At 43.4% G+C, this 20,408-nt stretch overlaps 1 protein-coding gene across 1 annotated transcript; it reads right to left on the bottom strand.

The window, feature by feature from the left end:
- Window positions 1-598: 598 nt before the first annotated feature.
- Window positions 599-19,868, bottom strand: LOC147022463 (uncharacterized). The gene is made up of 3 exons (XM_085893372.1): window positions 19,680-19,868; window positions 3,891-4,074; window positions 599-1,107 (listed from the first exon to the last, which is right to left on the bottom strand). The coding sequence occupies exons 1-3, from the start codon at window positions 19,851-19,853 to the stop codon at window positions 1,100-1,102; spliced, it is 366 nt and encodes a 121-aa protein (XP_085749498.1). The 5' UTR covers window positions 19,854-19,868; the 3' UTR covers window positions 599-1,099.
- Between the last annotated feature and the right edge of the window lie 540 nt (window positions 19,869-20,408).

The raw sequence follows: 20,408 nt of genomic DNA, 5'->3' as shown, positions 1-20,408 counted from the left end.
TGTGTGTTAGCTCTCATACGAGCCTCGACCAAGGTATACAAAAAAAAAAAAAAAAAAAAAAAGAGCAGTTTTGCATGTTGAAGAGCTACCCGCCTGCACCTGCACGGGGTGGCCAATCCTCTTGCCCTGAGTTTGTCGGCCTGTTACCCTCATTTGTTCCTTTGCCATTTCCTATGCAGTGTCACCAAATAAAAAGAAGAAAACTGAGTACATGAACACCACGTTCGTATCACCTACGATCTGAAGGACTCCAGCTGTGACTTGTTGGGCCAGAGCTGGAATGTTGCATGCAGTGACAGTAGACGCGTTCGTACGTCAGTTGCTTCCGTGTAAAAATAATTCCATATTAGCTTCGACATTTTTCATCCGAGATCAAATCGTTTTTTGGACGTTCGAGATATAATGACACGATTCCTCCTCATCATTCCGGCTTGTTTGGACTGTTCACATGTCGTGCACTTTCAGGAATATGATAACTATGGCCTTCAAGGTAATTAAATCACTGAGATTCGTTCAAAAACTAATTCTGACGACACTGCTGGCACTACACAGCTCCAGATTAAAGTTTTCAGATTAAAGTTCCATCCAATTCCATGGGTTTCCTTCCATTGTTGGTGTGTTTTATTTGCACCTAAAATGAAGTACTCGTAGGGGAGGAAGTGGGCTCCTAGCTAACTGCAGAAGTGAATAAGATGAAAGTGGTATGAATGTTTAGAAATGTGTAATCCATTTAAAAGCAGCTTTTAATGTGCACAACCTCTGCTCACCATTACCTCGTACTTGCATACATAAAGACACGTCTCACATTCCTATATACACACAGCATCATTTTGCACTTGTGTTGGCCATCGCTCACAAACACCTTCATTTCCGATTCCTTCATTTTCGAGGTCACTTTGAAAAAGAGCACCGTGCCCTGGGGATCAAAATTCCACCCTTAAGAGTTCAAGTCCTGCCAGCTGGCTCAACACAAGCTCACAGACCCGCATCAGAAACGAGCGAAACACCAACAGGTCTCCCCTCTTGGCTCCAGACCAACTTCAACCAGGGAATCTTGGCGAGGCTCGAGGCGTTCCATCTCCCGTCGGACACCGATGATCTACACAGCTGGGTGACGGAAGCATTACAGGCACATTAAATTGTTGGGGAAAGAAAAAGACTGGAAAAACTGAACAACCACAGTAAACACTTACCAATTAACCAGTCAAAATTACAAATTGACTTGGAATAGTGTACTAAAAACTTGTGCCTTATCAACGATTCCATTTATATTTTCACTTCTTTTCCCCACTATTATTCCACCTTTTCCCTCCATTCACAGTCTCCATTGCTTTTACCCACTGAACCTTGACTCTCCCTTCCATGAAGTGTAAAATTAGTTATTTCCATCCCAGGTGCAACCTGATACCTGACGTATCTCTGAAGCAAACACCTTTGACTCACAACCCACTGTAAAATTAACCATCTTCCATACTTAGTCTCTGTCTTTTGCTCCGACTTCCGGTTCTGGATTTTGAGGCAACGGCTGTTTCTCTCAGGGTCTCTGACAACTTTCTCAATGTTAAGCTTCCGGTCGTCATTTGTCACGTTTTAACAGTTTATTCTCTTACTGACATGTTTACTGTGTGTTCCTAGTTCGGTTTTGTTTCAAAAATTGTGCTATTGTGTGAGTTTTCTTCGATCTTGTCAGATTGAGTTTCTTTGAGGCCTACCCGTCTTTCCCGTCTCGGTGTATGGTAGTTTTTTATTTGTATTTTCTCCCCATTATCATCAATTCCTATTTTCCCCACTTTTCCCACCACCCCATCTATCCCTCTCAACCACACCCTCCGTTTCTTGTCTTAAAATTCAAAAAATAGAACAAAAAAAAATCCCTTTCTCCCTCCATACCCACGAGTGCCGATCCTTCTTCCTCTTCTTCTTCTTCTTCTTCTTCTTCTTCTTCTTCTTCTTCATCGTCCTCCTGCCGTCACACCATCTTCCTTCTATTTGAGCTGACCCACTCTCACCATTACCTTCACGATTTCTTCCCAAAACCATCCACTCCCTAATCTTACCTAATCTTCAAAAATCCATCAAAAAAAAAAATTCCTTGCATCCTTTCTCACGATGCACCTCCCGAAACCATGTGCCTCTCTCCACCACTCCCCTCTTCATGTTACTTTTCATCGACCCATCAGTTTCACTCTACATTTACTGATACAAATTCACCATATACCTCCACAATTTTACTTCAACCTTTCTTTTCCGAAACCAAGGCATTTAGGATCATTGGTATCTCCCGCGGTGAGGCTGAGTCTTGGGCCTCTCACTCTCTCACCCCAGGCAGGTCAGTGGTATTTCTGTCTTCTACAGTCTCCTCTCCGGTCTCGACCCCCCTCTGTTGTGTGTGCGATATGTCCCCCCCCCATATTTGCACATGGCACTCAAGGTCTGCCAGCAACACCCTACTGGTGGAAGCACCAAAATCACGAATCACTGCTCACCTTCACTCTTTCATTCCTCTTTTTCCCCGCCTTTGGAATAAACTCCCTCACTCTCTTCAATCCCATTCTTCCTTCCAGATCTACAAAACAGCTGTTTACCACCACCTCTTATCATCCCCCATACAAAACCATGATCTTTGCTATCCTCGTTAATCTACCCCAAACCGGACTCATTCAAATTACCTGCCTTCCTTCCTGAAAGTTCCCTGTCGTGTAAGGTCCTGAAAGCCCCTGTGGTGTCCATCTTGTATACCCCGTGTTCCTCGGCCCAACTGACTCCCTTCCACAGATCTCCTAATGTCTCTATTCCCCACTGTTTTGTCCTTCCCTCTCCCACTCCTCTTGTCTCCTCCCCCCCTTATTGTGCGTTAACTCTCACATGAGCCTCGACAATGTATACAACAACAAAAAAGGGTTAACGCCTGAAATATCAGTTTCTTCGATCTTCCCACGATGGTTGCTACACTTCAATTAATATCCCTGTTCATTCTATTCACCGTTCTAACTGTCTGTCGACGCCTATCGACACAAGCTAACACCGGAAAGTGTAGTTTGCCATTCGAGTCACAAATGATGTTGGGGGATGTAGGGGGGGTGGAAGAGGGTATCTGCCTGATCTCTCTGATCTGGTCTGTATGTGACACCAGTCCACACTTTGTGGTCAATTTTTTAAATGCCCTCAGTCATGAAAGACCAACACTAAAATTCTCTCTCCAAACTAGTTATCACTAAAAATTTACTAACAGTGAAATAAAATATAAATTACATCAAGGAGTACCACTTGCCAATGGGAGCGAAAGTCTGAATAATATGCACGATACATATTTCATTAAAGCGAAAGTTTTGATCCCGTTTTATAACCCCCACGATATCAGAACCTCTTTCGTACTTTAGGTATGTCGGAGAGCAGCTTCAGTCCAATTTCCATGCACATTGTAAACCTGTTCATCCCTTCTTTCGCCAGCCTAACCAGGTTGATTACACACATCAGCTGAACCTCGTAATCTACATTTTTGTTTTTTTCATTTACCATGAAAACATACTTGATGGGACATATTTAAAGTTCTGTTCACATCTGTTGCTTCCTTTGGATTTCCAAAGTGAACTCCCTAGACCAAGAGACTGCGCAGATCAGTCCTTGTCCAATGAAGACCATTTCTTCCTTTTGTTGTTTCTCATGGCCAGCTGCATGTCTGTATCTAAAGACTCCACAAATTAGTACATTGTTCATATCAGTACTGAAGTATAAAATCATAGAATGTACCAAATCAATGACGAAACGTAGGTATTCTATGTGAAAGGCTTAACGACTATCTTACCTTAAATTGTGATCAAATGTCACATTTCATAATGGACTACAACTGGTAACTGCATGCTGTATTTCAATCATCATATTGCACTTACTTGTTGACATGCTTGTTCGATGAGATACAGGAGAGGGTTCAGGAGCTGGAGAGGGAGGCCGGGGTTGTGGCGGTGGAGGGACCGTCGGCCGCTGTCGAGGCCGTGGTGTGGGCCGCCCGGCCGGCCGAGCTGGCGCAGGAGCTTGTTCGGGATCCAGCCCCAAAGTTAGAGTGTGATGGGTCACCTGGGGAATTAAACGGGGAATGTGACGATTAAGAGAACTGGGAACAGAAAATATAAAAGAAAACACCGTGAAACAATGACAGTACGAATCATATTCCGGAGCAGTTGTTTAATGTTTAGTAATTAAACTCTTTTGTCCTCAATCCCTTTTATCCCAGCAACAATCATTCAAGTACAGAACTGAAACATACCATAACTACTAAGTGAGACAATTCATTCTTCCGAAATCATCTTACTTCGTAGTTATGAAATGTTTTCTTTGCTGTTTCATAGTGCTGGACATATCACTACTCCATCCATTCATTCCTGATATCCAAAATGTCATTGCAGGACAGAGTCTGAAGAAGGTTTTCTTTTTGTGATGGTTATCGAGAAATTGTCCTCAAGGGTTCTGCGAAATGGTGACGTTTCCCTTTCCTTCCTTTCAGTCATGTTACAGACTCACCACCTCTTGACGTCATTTACCGAGCTGCACTTTGAAATGATCTTACCGTGATCCAAGACTCATGATCTTGAGTTATGTCCATGTTATTAGATACCGAATAAATATGTACATTCTGCTTATCCTTAAAGGGGGACCCAAACGCTCAGACCCCCTCGATGCTAATTTATCACTTGATACCCAACAAAATTAATATGATGTGTCTTTTTCTGATTGAAAAAGTCGGTAATTTTGCGATTAAAAGTCGAAATCTTCGTCTTCTTCAAACTTATCCATGACGTCGCACCAGGAAGTCGACCGCAAAATTTGCACTGTCGACGGGTTACATCACTGTACGATTTAACTCAAACAGCGAATACTTTTTCATTTTCCACAACTATGCCGAGTAGATGCGTCCTTGGTTCTTGTATAATGTATAGCAATACAAACCGAGTTGGTTTCACGCTACACCAATGTCCGAAAGACCTTAAGCTTGCCAGAAATTGCATGAGGTTTGTCCGAAATACCCAAGTGTTAATCGGGCCGACAAAAGGTTCGCTTTTGCGCTCGGAACATTTTGCAGAGCACTGTTATGAAACAACAGAGATGGATAGATCTTGTGGTTATCCACCATGATTGAAAGAGGATGCCGTCCCATGATTAAGCGGAAGAAACAGCCATCGCTCAACACTCTACAACCATCTCTGCACAGATACCAGCATATGTACACGGACAATTTGTATGGTGAATCAATCACTTGTTTCCATTGCCTGGCAGTTACCACAAGAGCACCTGAAAATGATTATCTATTATCAACACAAATTACTTCATATAAAATGAACCACCATCTATTTATAGTGGAGAGTATTATGCATTATCATAATCATCTACTCCTCAAAGATGATTTCTGGTCTCCCGCACACCCCACACCTCCCATCAACCATCACCCCCACAATACCCACAACCACCCACCCCCTCCCTTCCACTGGGGCAGGACATCGACACAGCATGGAACGACATGAAAAGGCTTGCACAAGGCTCAAAACGATACGGCTCCACAATTCCCCCAACAGTGTTTCCATTATTACTATTGTCTCCAATAATTTCTTCAAAATCCCACTGATCAGTTTAAACGTTCTGAGTTGCTGATGACGGTGGAATAAGTATCTGAACCAAAGCTTGAAATACACTTTCACGATGCAAGCCACCATTTGGATCAAGGTGAGTTGACAGTGTGATATCACTGGTGAAATCGAAAATCGACATACTTTTTCTGGCACTTTGTGATAGACAATTTTTTTTCTAAAATTCCTTCCCTTCAAATTGGATGGTGATTAATGATTTTCAATGGTTTTCAGGAAGAAAAAATAAAATTGCGTTTGGGTTCCCCTTTAAATCGCACTCCTCACATCACTATTCAACGACTCCGGCCTCAACCTCAACCACCAAAGGTGGACAGAGGTTACGTTTTCACTCGTTTATTTTTTTGTGTCTGTCTGTCTGTTTGTCTGTCTATCTGTCAGTGAGCACAATATCTCAAAAAGTTGTGGATGGATTCGGACGAAACTTGCTGGGCATGTTGGGTGCGTGATGAGGATGAATTGATTTGATTTCGCTGAAGATACGGATCCAGATCCGGATACAAGAAATTCCAATCTTAAAAGTGATTCTTCACCTTTGACACGTGGGGACAAAAACGATATACAGTACAGCACGATATTTTAAAACGTTGTGGACGGATTATGACAAAACGTGGTGGATGAATTGGGTAAGTGACAAGAACAAACCAATTAGATTTTGGTTAAGGTCGAGATACACATCCGTCCTATTAGTGGGATAAAAAATGTAAACTATTCATTCAGCCTGTCGGAGATATGCACTCCACCAAGTGCCGTTCTAGTTCTGCCTCTGGATTTACATCTCCATATATACTTATCCTGTCCACTACGCATTTGCTCCTAAAAGGCTTCCCATCTCTCTGATGATGATTGACCTGTTAGTTTGGCCCAATCGAGAGTAACCTAACTCTCCTCATACCCTCAAGGTTTGCCTTGCTGAAATCTGATAGACTTATTCCACTATCCCAAACTGCAACTCTGAACAGAATCCTTACACACACACTATGTTATAGTCACTTCTCCCCAAATGCTATCCAACCTCGACTTCCTCCACCATATTGGGATTATTATTAGCCCCCGTTGGACTTGTTCTGAAACTGGGACTTATGGATTTGGTCTCGATTTTCGTGTCCATGCGTGCATGCCTGCATCCACAACCATATCTTGAAACAGCAAATCGCTCACCTTGTGTAAGCTTTCTTGGGTTGCTTTATGCAGCTTATTCAGCTGGAGGAGTGTGAGAGGTGTCAATTATTTATATAATCCTAGCCATCTGGGCTTAGTTGATTGGGTGAGAGCTGATTGGCTATTTCCTCCATTCACAGGTGAGAGATATGAATGGGTCTTTCTATATTATTTATATATTGACAGCTTTTGACGTTTGCACATAGTACATGCTTGGGAGCCTCATTGGTATGCATTGCTGTCTGCACTGTCACTGATGATTCGCCAAGAAGCAATGAAACCGGTCCGGCAGCTGAGGGTGTGTGTAGCATTGGGATTCTCATGTGTGTACTATGTGTCAACGTCTTTATAGCTGTGGAGGAACTCTGGGAAGGGTTTGAAACAGCAAAGCGCGAAACTTGTGTAGGCCTTCTCGAGTTGTTTTTGCAACTTCTTCAGCTCGAGGAGTGTGGGAGATGTCAAATATAAATATAAATATAAATATATATATATATATATATATATATATATATATATATGCATATATATATATATATATATATATATGCATATATATATATATATTTATATATATTGGCGGTTCTGCAAAAGTGCATGCCTCAAAGGCAATGGCACCCAACATACAGTGATCCCCAGGCAGTTATTTCATTGGCCTTCATGCAGTTAGTCCTCCCCTCATGGCTGGTGGGATAACGGGATGAAGTGCATTGCATGTGTCTCGTAGTTGTGTCTAATAAATGCCTCTGATTCATATTCTGATCCCTACTCTAACCCTTTTCTTTTAGCCATAGTATATAACAAGCATGCAAGCACACACACCATCCAATAGGCAATTGATAATAAGCACACCACGATGCCTCCCGTGGCTCGGATCATCCACATGCCTGCTGCACAATACACAACCCGCACACGGGAATCGCATGCCATTATTTCATTTGAATCTGCAAGCCAATTCTCAACCGGCAACTCACCTTACTTCACACCTTGCTCACCAAATCTCACCATTTTGACCACAATCGCCTACCACAAACGGTAAAATATTCCTGCACCTCTGCATTGCTACAATTCCCCACTCTATTTTGAGGAGCTCCACACGGCGTCAGATTGTTCTCGTCGCCGTACAATGCTCGACCACACAACAGACGCTAATTGATACAGCCCTCATCCAGTCGTCAGACCATGGCAAGACTGGGGGCAATGAGGAGGGGTCGGGAGAAGGGCGATCCGGGAGTTTGGTTCAGGTCCCAGGTATGCATTTTGGCCTGTGAAGTAGCTTGTGGGTGGTGAAGAAAGTCCGCTGCTATTTGACATTCAGACTGCACTCAGTGCATGTTCAGGGCCAGGGTGCCGGCTCGGGGAGCATTCCCCCATGTTGAGTCAGGAGCTCCGAGCCGTGCCGAAGCTGGTAGGCATCTGAGCCTGTTTCCGGTCCCAGATCCTGGCAGGACGTTGCTTGGGCCGCTGTGGCCCAATAAAGGAGAAGGATTTGGGCCACAGCGTGTTGCTTTCCAGTCATCGCCTCACCCTTCGCCCGAGGCTTATAAAAATGGTAGCAGGAGTCGTTAATTTCTCTCTGTCTCACTCTTCGTCGGAACATTATTGGTGTGCGATTGTCAGAAAGTGCTTCTTCTTCTTCTTCGAGGGCCTCATCCGGGGCGACTGCCATCCTACAAGACTCCCTGCCGTGCTGTCGACGTGCCGCCACCCCCACGCAGCCAGACAGACTAGTGTGGAGCACAAGTTGCCACGAGCTCCGGCAAGTAATTAAGCAGTAGATAACGCGCCATATCACGAGGTGGGAATGCTCAGGCTGAGCGTCCCATGGAGGTACACACTACACATACAGACCTTTACATAGGGAGGTTTGGGATCTTTCTCCTCAGGCATCTCTTTTCCTCTCTCTCTATCCACCCCTCTATCCTGTTTTCTGTGGATGCACAAAGAAGAACTTTACTGACTCGCAATCCCATTTTCGTCGAGCACGACACCGCACCCCCCACATTGCAAGACACACCACAACTCCCACACCCACATCTTAGACAACCAGTATTCCTCTCACCTAACTCTCCATAAGCGTTCTGGTTTGCGTTGATCTGCCGACCGCATGAAGTATTGAGAGGTCATTTACCCTCACCTGATTTCTTTATCTCTGGGTTACTAATCTTCCTCGGGTTTGTGTGCGTGTGTGCGTGTGCGTGTGCGTGTGCGTGTGCGTGTGCGTGTGCGTGCGTGTGCGTGTGCGTGTGCGTGTGCGTGTGCGTGTGTGTGTGTGATGGCACCTGTCCTAGCATAAATGAAGATTGTAGAAGATAACAGGATAACTCTGCTCTGTGTCTACTTTTGTAAGATTGCTTGTCTTTTGCCGCACTACGAATTCCTTGCTATCTCCTGCTGTACATAAAATAAAACCCCTTTCAATGTGCCATATAGTTTTCCTCACCTGATTGTAAATAAATGTGTTGTATAGAAATGGTCCCAGCTCATTTTCATGTTTTCTTCCATTGGTTCAGCATGGCCTGCACCCTCGTTTAGCTGGGACGTTATTCCCCAAAGATCTGTTTCCTAACTGGTACGTGCTTGACAGTTCCACTTGGCTGCATCTGATCTGTTAAGGTGATCTGGTTTGAGCAGGTGCATACCAAGAGCATGTCCCCCGGTAATTATATCACGTGACTTTTAGGTAAACGGTATTAGACGGAGAACACCAAGTCACGTGGTCGAGTTATTGGCATTCACGGTCGATTAGCGACCCGCCGCGTCATGAAGTTATTCGTGTGCGATGGCCTGCGATTCCGGAGAGTCCAGTGGGAACCCGGGGTAGTTCACCCCTCGTGGTCTTCGCCCCTGACCCTGGGTCCTCAACAATATGCATCTCACTCTCTGTGTGTTCCAAGCACGGTCACATATTTTAAGTTACAAACTACAAAAACTCGGGTTACAAATAAAACTTTATGTGGGGCGGGGGGGGGTAACACAGGCTATGTGGCCGTGAGCTCACATGGGGATGTGGGTGTGGGGTGTAAATTCCCATTGTAAATGTGTACCTGGTGGTGGTGAAAAAGGATATTACAATTTTCAAATTTCCTTTGGCTACAAAGTGTTATTTATTCACGTTTGTCTTCCCACGCAATGCCGAGTAAATCTGCTGGTCACATCCATACATCTTGTAGCCTTCTAATCCTGTCCTCAAACTACTCTCTTCATTAAAAAGGCATCACTCACTGCAACTACATCATACTCCTGCATATTTTAGCTTCAAGCTCTTCCATCTGATCATTTAAACTCATGGCGATGATATAGAATATTCCTTAACCTCTCCCTTCCTGCAATTATTTTTCACTACTCGGCCTTACCAAACCTGTCATGAGTTACCGTATTTTCTGGTGTATAAACCGCAGCCATGTATTAACCGCACCCATTTTTCACCCTCAAAATAAAGGAATTGATTGATCATTTTATTTTCCGATCGAGATCAAAATACGTTTGTACAAGAACTTTGTACGGAACAAAATGATGGAGGTATCAACATGCTTACTCCCATATCTGTTTAATTTCGTCGAACAGCTCTAACAAGCTCTTGCTCAGCCCACCTGAGCATCTTGCTCAAGCTCTTGCTGAGCTCCTGACCACATACAAAGCTTTCGTCCGCAGCCTAATGGAGTACTGCTCTCCCCTCTCGGCTGGTGTTCCTGCCTCTCACCTTTCTCGGCTTCACTCTGTGGAAACCAAGGCATTTAGGATCATTGGCATCTCCCGAGATGAGGCTGAGTCATTGGGCCTCTCACTCTCTCACCGCAGGCAGGTCGGTGGTCTTTCTGTCTTCTACCGTCTCCTCTCCGGTCTCGTCCCCCCTGCCGTCTGCGATTTGTCCTCACCATATTTCCGCAGGGCGCTCAAGATCCGCCAACAACCCCCTTCTGGTAAAACGACCAAAATCATGAATCACTGCTCACCTTCACCCTTTCATTTCCCTTTTTTTCCCCACCTTTGGAATAAACTCCCTCTGTTCAATCCAATTCTTCCCTCCAGCTCTTTTGAACAGCTGTTCACCACCACCTCTTGTCTTCCCCCATCCAAATCTGTTCTACCCCCGTTTATCCACCCCAAACCCACCTTCTTCAAATTCTCTGCTTTCCTTCCTGAAAGTCCCTATCATGTCCATCTTGTCTACCCCATGTTCCCCACAACATCCCTCTCCCTTCCACAGATCTCCTAATGTCTCTGTTCCCCACTGTTTTGTCCTTCCCATCCCGCCCCTCTTGTCTCATGCCCCCCTTGCTGTGTGTTGTGCATTGGCTCTCATACGTGCCTCGACAAGGTATACAAAAAACAAACAACAACAACAACAACAAAAAACAGTCATTCTCATTTTCAAGAAGTTGAAGAGATGAGAGGATACCAAGAATTTTGTATTTTTCCTTCATTTTTACTGACGAACTCTAAAGATTTCGAAAGTATATTGATCACTTCTGTTTGTTTGTTTGTTTGTGTGTTTGTTTGTAGGCACGATAACTCAAGAACGGAAGAAGCTACCAATGTCAAATTACACCACGTGATTCAGGAGGGTGATGGCTAGCGCCGATTAGATTTTGGTCAAAAACGGTCAAAGGTCAAGGTCACGGTGAGGTCAAACATAATTCCGTAAATTAATGTGGAGAAATGGAGTATTTTTGCTTCCCTCGACGTTACGAGTTTGTTTTAACTTCGATGTTAATTTTGTCTTCGGTTTTTGCGATCACCAGCGTCCAGAGCAGTCAGGCTTTACACCAAAGAGGTCAACGATTGACCGTATCCTTGCTCTTCGTGTCCTCATTGAACGCAGACGAGAGTTTTGGCAGGGGCTGCTTGCAGCCTATGTTGATCTCTGTAAAGCGTTTGATTCAGTGAATCGGGACGTCCTCTGGAGGATTCTTGGTCTTCGTGGGGTGCCACCAAAACTGATCGATCTGATGTCTGAACTCTACTCTGGTACTGAGAGTGCTGTGAAGTGTGGTGGTACCATCTCTGACTTATTTCCAGTTGTTACTGGAGTTCGTCAGGGGTGTGTACTGGCCCCCACACTTTTCAGCACTTGTATGGACTGGATTTTAGGGAGGAGGTCAGAGAGATCAAGCTGTGATGCATCGTTTGGGAATGTCAAAATCTCTGACCTTGATTTTGCAGATGATGCAGTCATCTTTGCGGAGACTTTAGATATCCTTTTGGGGGCCCTTGAGGTGCTGAATGAGGAGTCAGAGCTGCTGGGATTACGGGTTTCTTGGGTCAAAACTAAGATCCAGGCTTTCAATGGCATCTTGGATGCTGCTGTCCTGTCTGTGTCTGTTTTTGGTGAAGATGTTGAGGTCGTGGAGAGATTCACTTACCTTGTCAGTGATATTCATGTCTCTGCTGGCTGTGAGTCAGAGGTCAATAGATGTCTGGGTCGGGCCTGGGGAGTCATGGATTCACTGGATCATGGGGTGTGGCGCTGCCGGTACCCGTGTGGGAGGACGAAAGTCAGAGTCTTCAGGTCCTTGGTGCTTCCAGTCTTGCTCTATGGATGCGAGACTTGGACTCTGACCAAGGATCTGAGACGGAGACTTAATTCCTTTGGTACCAGGTCTCTTCGGAGAATCCTTGGCTATCGCTGGTCGGATTTTGTGTCCAACGAGCGGTTGCTGAGAGAGACTCGGATGAGATTTCTTACCTGCATCGTCCATGAGCATCAATTGCGGCTGTATGAACATGTGGCTCGTTTTCCTGACGCTGATCCTGCTCACAAGATTCTCTCAGCGAGGGAGTCTCATGAGTGGAGGAGGCCAGTGGGCCGGCCACGTGCCGCGTGGTTGCAGCAGTTTGACCATCATCACAAGGAGATGGGGATGGGTCTGGCATCTGTCTGGGGGATAGCCAGACGGAGGCCCCTGGAGTACCGGCGGAAAGTGGACGCAGCGGCGCGCTGTTCTGGCACATGCTCCCATACCTGACCTGACCTTTGCGATCGCTTATGACGCTTAAAACTCGGTTGTCGAAATTCTAGTAAAAATCGGATGTTTTGGAGATGTTTTAAGATTGTATAAAAAATATTTAACTCGCGCGCCATGGGTCATCCCATGATGCAGTGCGCTCGAGCAGACGCGTCGTTGACTAACGTAAAAGTTTTCCGTGTGCGCGCTGACGGTGTTTTCGATAAAGATGGTGTTTAAAAGTCATTTTTATCCCAATAAAGGTAATCGTCGCATGCCTGACTCGCTAAACCGTTGGATTATGCAAAGATTGTTGGTGGATGGCCGAATATTATGGTTTTGTCACTTTGATAAAATAATAAATAATTGCGTGGAGAAATGGAGATTTTTGCTTCGGTCGACGTTATGATTTTTGCTGGTTTGGTACAGAATCATCGTAGAAACTTCTGGTTTGCGTCGATACCTTCTCTAGAGACAGCTTTAATTAGACAAGGTCAGAGGTCAAGTTGAAGATTTCGTAAGTACCAGTCTATGACTGCTTGTTTAAAATATTAGAAAGAGGATTTTTTTTGTTCTGAGAAAAAGGAAGAAAAGGGATTCACACTGGTATCATACATATTTCTTGTGAATTAGTGGCCCTGAAAATAGCCGTTTAGGTTTGATGACGCTTTTCAGCTAAACCCGATGAAATCTTCAATGCCTTCCTCGTCGAAGACAGTACTTCACTCCTTGCCATAATCAGGGTAGAGAAAGTCCTCGTCGCAGTCCACGTCCCTGCCACTGTCATTTGCAGCAGCCTCCTCTAAAATGATGTCGTCCATGTTATTTTATATATATATATATATATATATATATATATATATATATATATATATATATATATATATATATTTTTTTTTTTTTTTTTTTTAATATAATGCAAAGGATCGTATAAGAGCTAACACAGAACATACAACAAGGGGAGCAGGAAACAAGAAGGACGGCATTGGGAAGCACAAACCAGTGAGGAATAGACACATGAGGAGATCTGTGGAAGGGAGCGGGATGGGGCAGGGTGCATGGAGTAAACAAGATGGACACTACAGGGACTTTCAGGAAGGAATGCAGGGAATTTGAAGGAGGTGGGTTTGGGGTGGACGAACGGGGGTAGAAAAGATCATGGTTTTGGATGGGGGAAGATAAGAGATGGTGAACAGCAGTTTTGAAGATGTGGAGGGAAGAGTGGGATTGAAGAGAGTGTGGGAGTTTGTTCCAAAGGCGGGGAAAAATGAGGAATGAAAGAATAAAGGTGAGCAGTGATTCTTCATTTTGGTAGTTTTACCAGAAGGGGGTTGCTGGCAGACCTGAAGTGCCCTGTGGAAATATGTGTGGGACAGAGAGCAGACAGAGCATGGGGGGTGACGCCAGAGAAGAGACGGTAGAAGACAGAAAGACCACCGAGCTGCCTGCGGTGAGAGAGTGAGAGACCCAAAGACTCGGACTCATCGCGGGAGAAACCAATGATCACAAATGCCAAGGTTTCCACAGCGTGAAGCTGAGAAGGGTGAGAGGCGGGAGCATCAGCCCAGAGGGGAGAGCAGTACTCCATCAGGCTGTGGATGAAAGCTTTGTACATGATCAGGAACTCAGGTGTGCCAAGGAAGGACTTTGCACGACGGAGGATGCCCAATCGGTGACTGGCTTTTGAGGCCAGTTTGGAGATGTGGCTTACCCAAGAAAGATCATGGCAGATAGTGAGGCCATAAGTTTGAATGAAAGGACTTCAAGAGGATTGTGGAGAAAGTAGATGGGGGAGGGGTGGGGTGGGGGGTTCCACATGGTTCTTTCAGACAGACAGAGTGAGCGTGTCAGATTTGTCAGAATTGAAAGACATGTTCCACGTGTTGGACCAGCTTGTGATTTTATCTAGATCTGCAGAGTTAAGAGGCTGTTGCTTGCCGACCTGAGGGACGACAGATGGTACGGCAGAGGGTGGAGTCATTAGCAAAGAGATAGACGATTTTCCAGAGAGTCGGAGAGAACATTGATGAAAACGTTTAAAAAAACACTGGGCCTAGAACACTGCCTTGAGGAACTCTAACCTGGAAAGGATTGGGGATGAGCGAATTACATTACGGACCCCATGTTGACTGCGACAGGAGAGGAAGTCTGCGAGACCATTCGTGGAGATGGCCTTGGATATCATAGGAAGAGAGTTTGGTGAGCATGGCAGTTTGTCAAACCATAACAAAAGCACGTGATATGTCCAGGCAGATGGCTCTGATCTCATGTCTGGTTTTGAGGATCTCCAGCAAATGTTGGGAAAGCAGGAGCAGCAAGTCCAGAGTAGAGTGACCTGGTCTGAATCCAAATTGATGATCAGGAATCAGGCCATTGGAGAAGAGGAAGGATTTAATATCCGAAGCGATGATGGATTCCACAGCCTTGCTGATGATTGGGTGGAGGCCGATTGGTCTATAGTTGCAAGGAGCTGTTTTTGCACCTTTTTCATACAGAGCGGTCATGTTAGCTGATTTCCAATCAAATGGCATTTTGACCTTGAGTAAATGAGAGGGTGAATAGAACTGAGAGAGAGTAAGCAAGAGCAGCAAAGCAGATTCTTAGGACATGTGGGCTGATGCCGTCTGGACCAGTTGCAGAATCAGAGTGAGGGGTTGACAGCAAGCTCTCCACCTTGTCAGGAAAAAAGGACACAGAGTCCAGGAACAGCTGGGTGCGACTGGGTAAGGTGGGTACAGAAAGTGATGGGTATTTCACACAAGATTTAGCTGCAAAAAGATAGTCACCACGAGAAGTCCCTCGTCTATCCACCCCTTCTGCTGCGCACGAGCAATGGTGCCGGCTGGAAACCTGTCTTTGGGCAGCGTCTTCCTCTTGAACACGACATACCAGGGAAGCTTGCCGCACAAGCTTATTTGAAGTGGGTGCTCCGTTATTAGACTCCAGCTATTGTGAATAATTCTTCTTTTGATGTGAGACCAGGTGTTCTTCTTCTTCTTTTGTGTTTATAATGTCATTTTCAGAGCCGCGAGGCTCTATGGACGCCACACACCTAAACTCCGGGTGTCTCCGGTTTTTGTAATTTATTTAATTTCCACACGGTTAATAAAACGCTGTGCAAACTCTTAACATGAATAGATTTTCAAAATTTTAATGGCGGAATTCAGATTAACAGCAGTTCCGACTGCTACAAAAGTGTTCATTTGGAATATAATTGAAATTCAGCAGTGATCGTTTTTAGGACCGATTTTTTTCGATACCCATGTATTGACTGCACCCCAACTTTGACCTGTTTTGGCGATAAAAAAAGTGTAGTTTATACGCCGGAAAATATGGCATATATCCTCCTCAATTACCACTGAAATTTTCCTGCACCCTTCAGTTTTGCCTTGGCCATCATTCTTCCTTTGCCCACAAAATGATTCCATTGATTCATGAATGCAAAACCTTGCTGCCTCCACCATTCATGCAACTAGACAATATACATCACTGCAATATACATTACCCTTCACGATAATTGGAAGAATACCAGAAACATTACCTCACACCCTTTACTTTCATTTGATTACCCAATAAATAACCTGAACCTATTTTCAAAGTCGTCATCGTTGTTGCCACAAAGTGTTTGTATTCAATGGTGGTCACGGTTGTGGACCTCTTTGGGAAAAGCATCCACTAAACGAATTTGCTGGTGTGCCAAGATCATTTTGTTCACCAATGTATGTAAGGTCGGCGCTCAGCCTAGTTTACGAGTGACATATGCTTTCAGCGGAAGTCAGGTGAATTCCAACTCGGCTGTCCTGCATTCTCTGAATGGTTACATATGTTGGATGAGGCAATCAGAAGAAGCATAAAATCCTGATGCCCTGTGAACCAGGCAAAGTTTGCAGTGTTGAGACAAGATTTTGACAACAATCGACATCATATATATATATATATATATATATATATATATATATATATATATATATATATATATATATATATATATATATATATATATTACTAAAACTCTCATCTTGTGTGTATGTATATATATATATTTGTATGTATGTATGTATGTATGTATGTTTGTATGTGTGTTCCCGAAATACAGCCAAAGTGGTACACGATAGTGCAAAAATTTTAGGGCCACCTTTCCATTCGCCTGCGGTGTGCAGCATCAAGTTTCGTTAAAATCGGGCAACGAAAAAAATTATTTAAAAAATCAATTCCCAATTCAGTCGGGAGTACTATTTGATCAATGCAAACCTCAGCGGTATAGTTCGCTGGAGCTATCTTTTTTTTCTTGAAATGATTTTTTTCGGTCAGTGAGTTCACGGGTCATCTGGTGACAAATAAAAATGAATATACAATCTGATATTACAATAATCTGGATAAGTGGTACAACATGCTACTATGTAGTAGTTCATTCAATTATGGTTCCAAAACGGTAAAATTGGATTTAATTTTTTGAGTTAATATACAAAAATATCGGGCAGTACTGCTTCAAACAGGTGTACAGATACTGCCGACCTTAATGGAGAGCCCAGCCTAGGTCAGCTCTTGAATTGAGAGGAGAAAAAAATAAATCATGAAGGAATGTGTACTTTCAATTTGTTTTGTGTATCTCAGTGATGAATGAAGGGTTGTGCAGCATTTGATGAACACAAACAACATGTATTGGATTTGCACATGAGTTTTCTGACAGTTTAAAATTAAACTAGAAGGGCACTCGGAAGAGTGCATACCTCCGCCCTGTAATGCCTGATCCACGAGAACATATCTTGCCCAATAGATTTTTGAAATATAGTGTTGTATATCATTTTTAGCTCGCCTGTTCGAAGAACAGAGAGCTATTGCGATACCCCCGGCGTGAGCGTCAGCATGAGCGTGAGCGTGAAAATGTTAAATTTTTTGTATTACGGAAAAACTCCTCGACGGATATCGCCGAAACTTGGTGGGGGGGGGTTAGGTATGGTCCAAAGATCATGCCATTAGATTTTGGACTTGGTCCCCCCCAAAAAAAAAATTGTTAGAGAATTTTTTTTTTTTTGCATTTCCACATGTTCTAATTGATTTCCAACCCCCCCCCCCCCAAAAAAAAAATTTTCGAGAAAAATTTTTTTTTTGCATTTCTACGTTTTAAGTGATTTCCAACCCCCCCCCAAAAAAAAAAATTGTTGGAGAAAAAAAAAATTTTTGCAACTTTTTTTTCAACAAAATTTCGATTTTTTTTTTTTGCATTTTTACATGTTTTAAGTGATTTCCAGCCCCCCCCCCCACCCCAAAAAAATGTTGGAGAAAAGAACTATAACTCTGTCAGCACTGTTGACATATTTAATGAATAAGATATAAGGTTCACTTGAGTGACCCAGCAGTATTGGCGGCAGAGGTTTTGCACTCTCCCGAGTGCTCCCCCTCTTGTTTCCTTTCTAATGTTTTTATCTACCACACTGTTTTTTATACGCCTGATATATATATATATATATATATATATATATATATATATATATATATATATATATATATATATATATATATATATATATATATATATATATATATATATATATATATATATATATATATCGGGGCGTATTATGTGATACCGGTCGTCCGTCCGTCCGTCTGTCTGTCTGTCCGTTCCTGTCCACACTCTAACTCCCAAAGTTTTCAACTTTCACGTTTCATATTTGGTAAATAGGTACAGACTGTGGAGACGGTGTGTCGCAATGTACGTTTGTCATCTAAAGTGGTTGCCATGGTAACCAGGATGCTGTTTCCGTCCGTTCCTGTCCCCACTCTAACTCCCAAAGTTTTCAACTTTCACGTTTCATATTTGGTACAAAGGTACAGACTGTGGAGACGGTGTGTCGCGACATACGTTCGTCATCTAAAGTGGTTGCCATGGCAACCAGGATGCTGTTTTCCATCCGTTCCTGTCCGCACTCGAACTCCCAAAGTTTTCAACTTTCACGTTTCATATTTGGTACATTGGTACAGACTGTGGAGACGGTGTGTAGCGACATACGTTCGTCATCTAGAGTGGTTGCCATGGCAACCAGGATGCTGTTTTCTTTGTAGTAGCACAATTCTGTATATACCTTCTTGTTAGGGCGTATATTGTGCTCACTTGCGCTCTTGTTACTGATTACAATATACAAATACATATATTGCTTTATAATTATACTTCACTGCAATGCTTTATAAAAAATATTAATTATTAGACTCGTCTTTTAAAAACGATAAATGTATAAACAGGCGAGCATTGGGTGACTGACACCAACTCTTGTAAAGTCCTATCTGTCAATGGTGAAGAATCACTTAAAAATTCGAGGAGACAGATCCGGATTCGGATCTTCACCAAAATCGAAACTATTTGTCATGGTCACACACCCAACATGTCCACCAAGTTTTGTCTGAATCCGTCGATAACTTTTTGAGCTATTGTGCTAGATATCGGTTTAGTCCTATCGTTCAATGGTGAAGAATCACTTAAAAAACTATCAAATCCAGATCTGGATCGGGATCTTCACCAAAATTGAATCAATTCTTCCATGTCATACACCCAACCTGTCCACAAAATTCATCCGGATCTGTCCATAACTTTTTGAGATATCCTGTACACAAACAGACAGACAAACAAACAAAAAAGACAAAGGATTGAAAACATAACCTCCTTCACCTTCACTGAAGGAGGTAACGAGACTGAGTTAGCTTGTATCTCAAGAAGATCATGCATATAAAAGATTCTCAATTAGGAGAAAATTATTGGTCAGGTGCTGATAAACAGGCACTTTATAATGTGAACTAAACATCAGTCTGTAGAAACATCACTCGTTTTTGAACATTTATATTTTGTATGAACAACGAGGTAGGTAAATAACATATTGGAAATTACCGAGGATGGTGTGAAAAAGCAATCAAGTCAGACAAGAGAAATAAAAGTGCTCACAGGTGCTTGTGGCATGGAGTGGTGAGCAGGAGGGGTGCTTGGTGGTGAAGATGATGCAGAAGATGATGGATCTCCTCCATCCAAACCATGCTGTTGCCCTCGTGAGGGTGGTTTTGGATGAGGTGGTGCTGGCGCTGCTTTCTTAGAGCCTGAAAATGATGACATCCAGGTCATTGGTAAAGCAATATCTCAATATGAAGGATTGAAATTGCAGTATGAAGACACCACTTGACATGATATAATTTTTGGATATCATGGAATATATATATATATATATATATATATATATATATATATATATATATATATATATATATATATATATATATATATATATATATATATATATATATATATATATATATATTGTTGCGGATTCGCGCCCGCCGGCGTGCGAACGGCCACGTAACTCGAATCGCGGCACATCGCCCACTGGACGGACAATCCCGTCGTGACCCTCTCGGACTAACGCCGGGAACTAGTCACGGGTGGGCCTTTCGGCCTCACCACGATCGTGCCAATCGGCCCCCCGCATGGGATAGGGTTGCTCGCCAAATTCGACCTACCTAAGTACCCACACGGAGGGTAGACCGGGCGATCGCACCTCGCCACTTTAAGCGACCCGTTCCGTACTATCGGGATAACCGAGTGGTGTTATCGTCAACCTGGATGGTTCGATTAATTATCGGGCGTTTTAGCCCACGACCAACCCTTTACGTGAAGTAAGAT

This window comes from Eptatretus burgeri, chromosome 8, assembly GCF_056783735.1.
Source record: "Eptatretus burgeri isolate ZD-2024b chromosome 8, Ebu_testis_v1, whole genome shotgun sequence".
NCBI classification, from domain to species: Eukaryota; Metazoa; Chordata; class Myxini; order Myxiniformes; family Myxinidae; genus Eptatretus; species Eptatretus burgeri.
The sequence above is the reverse complement of the archived record's forward strand: the minus strand, read 5'-3'. Positions and strand labels throughout refer to the sequence as shown.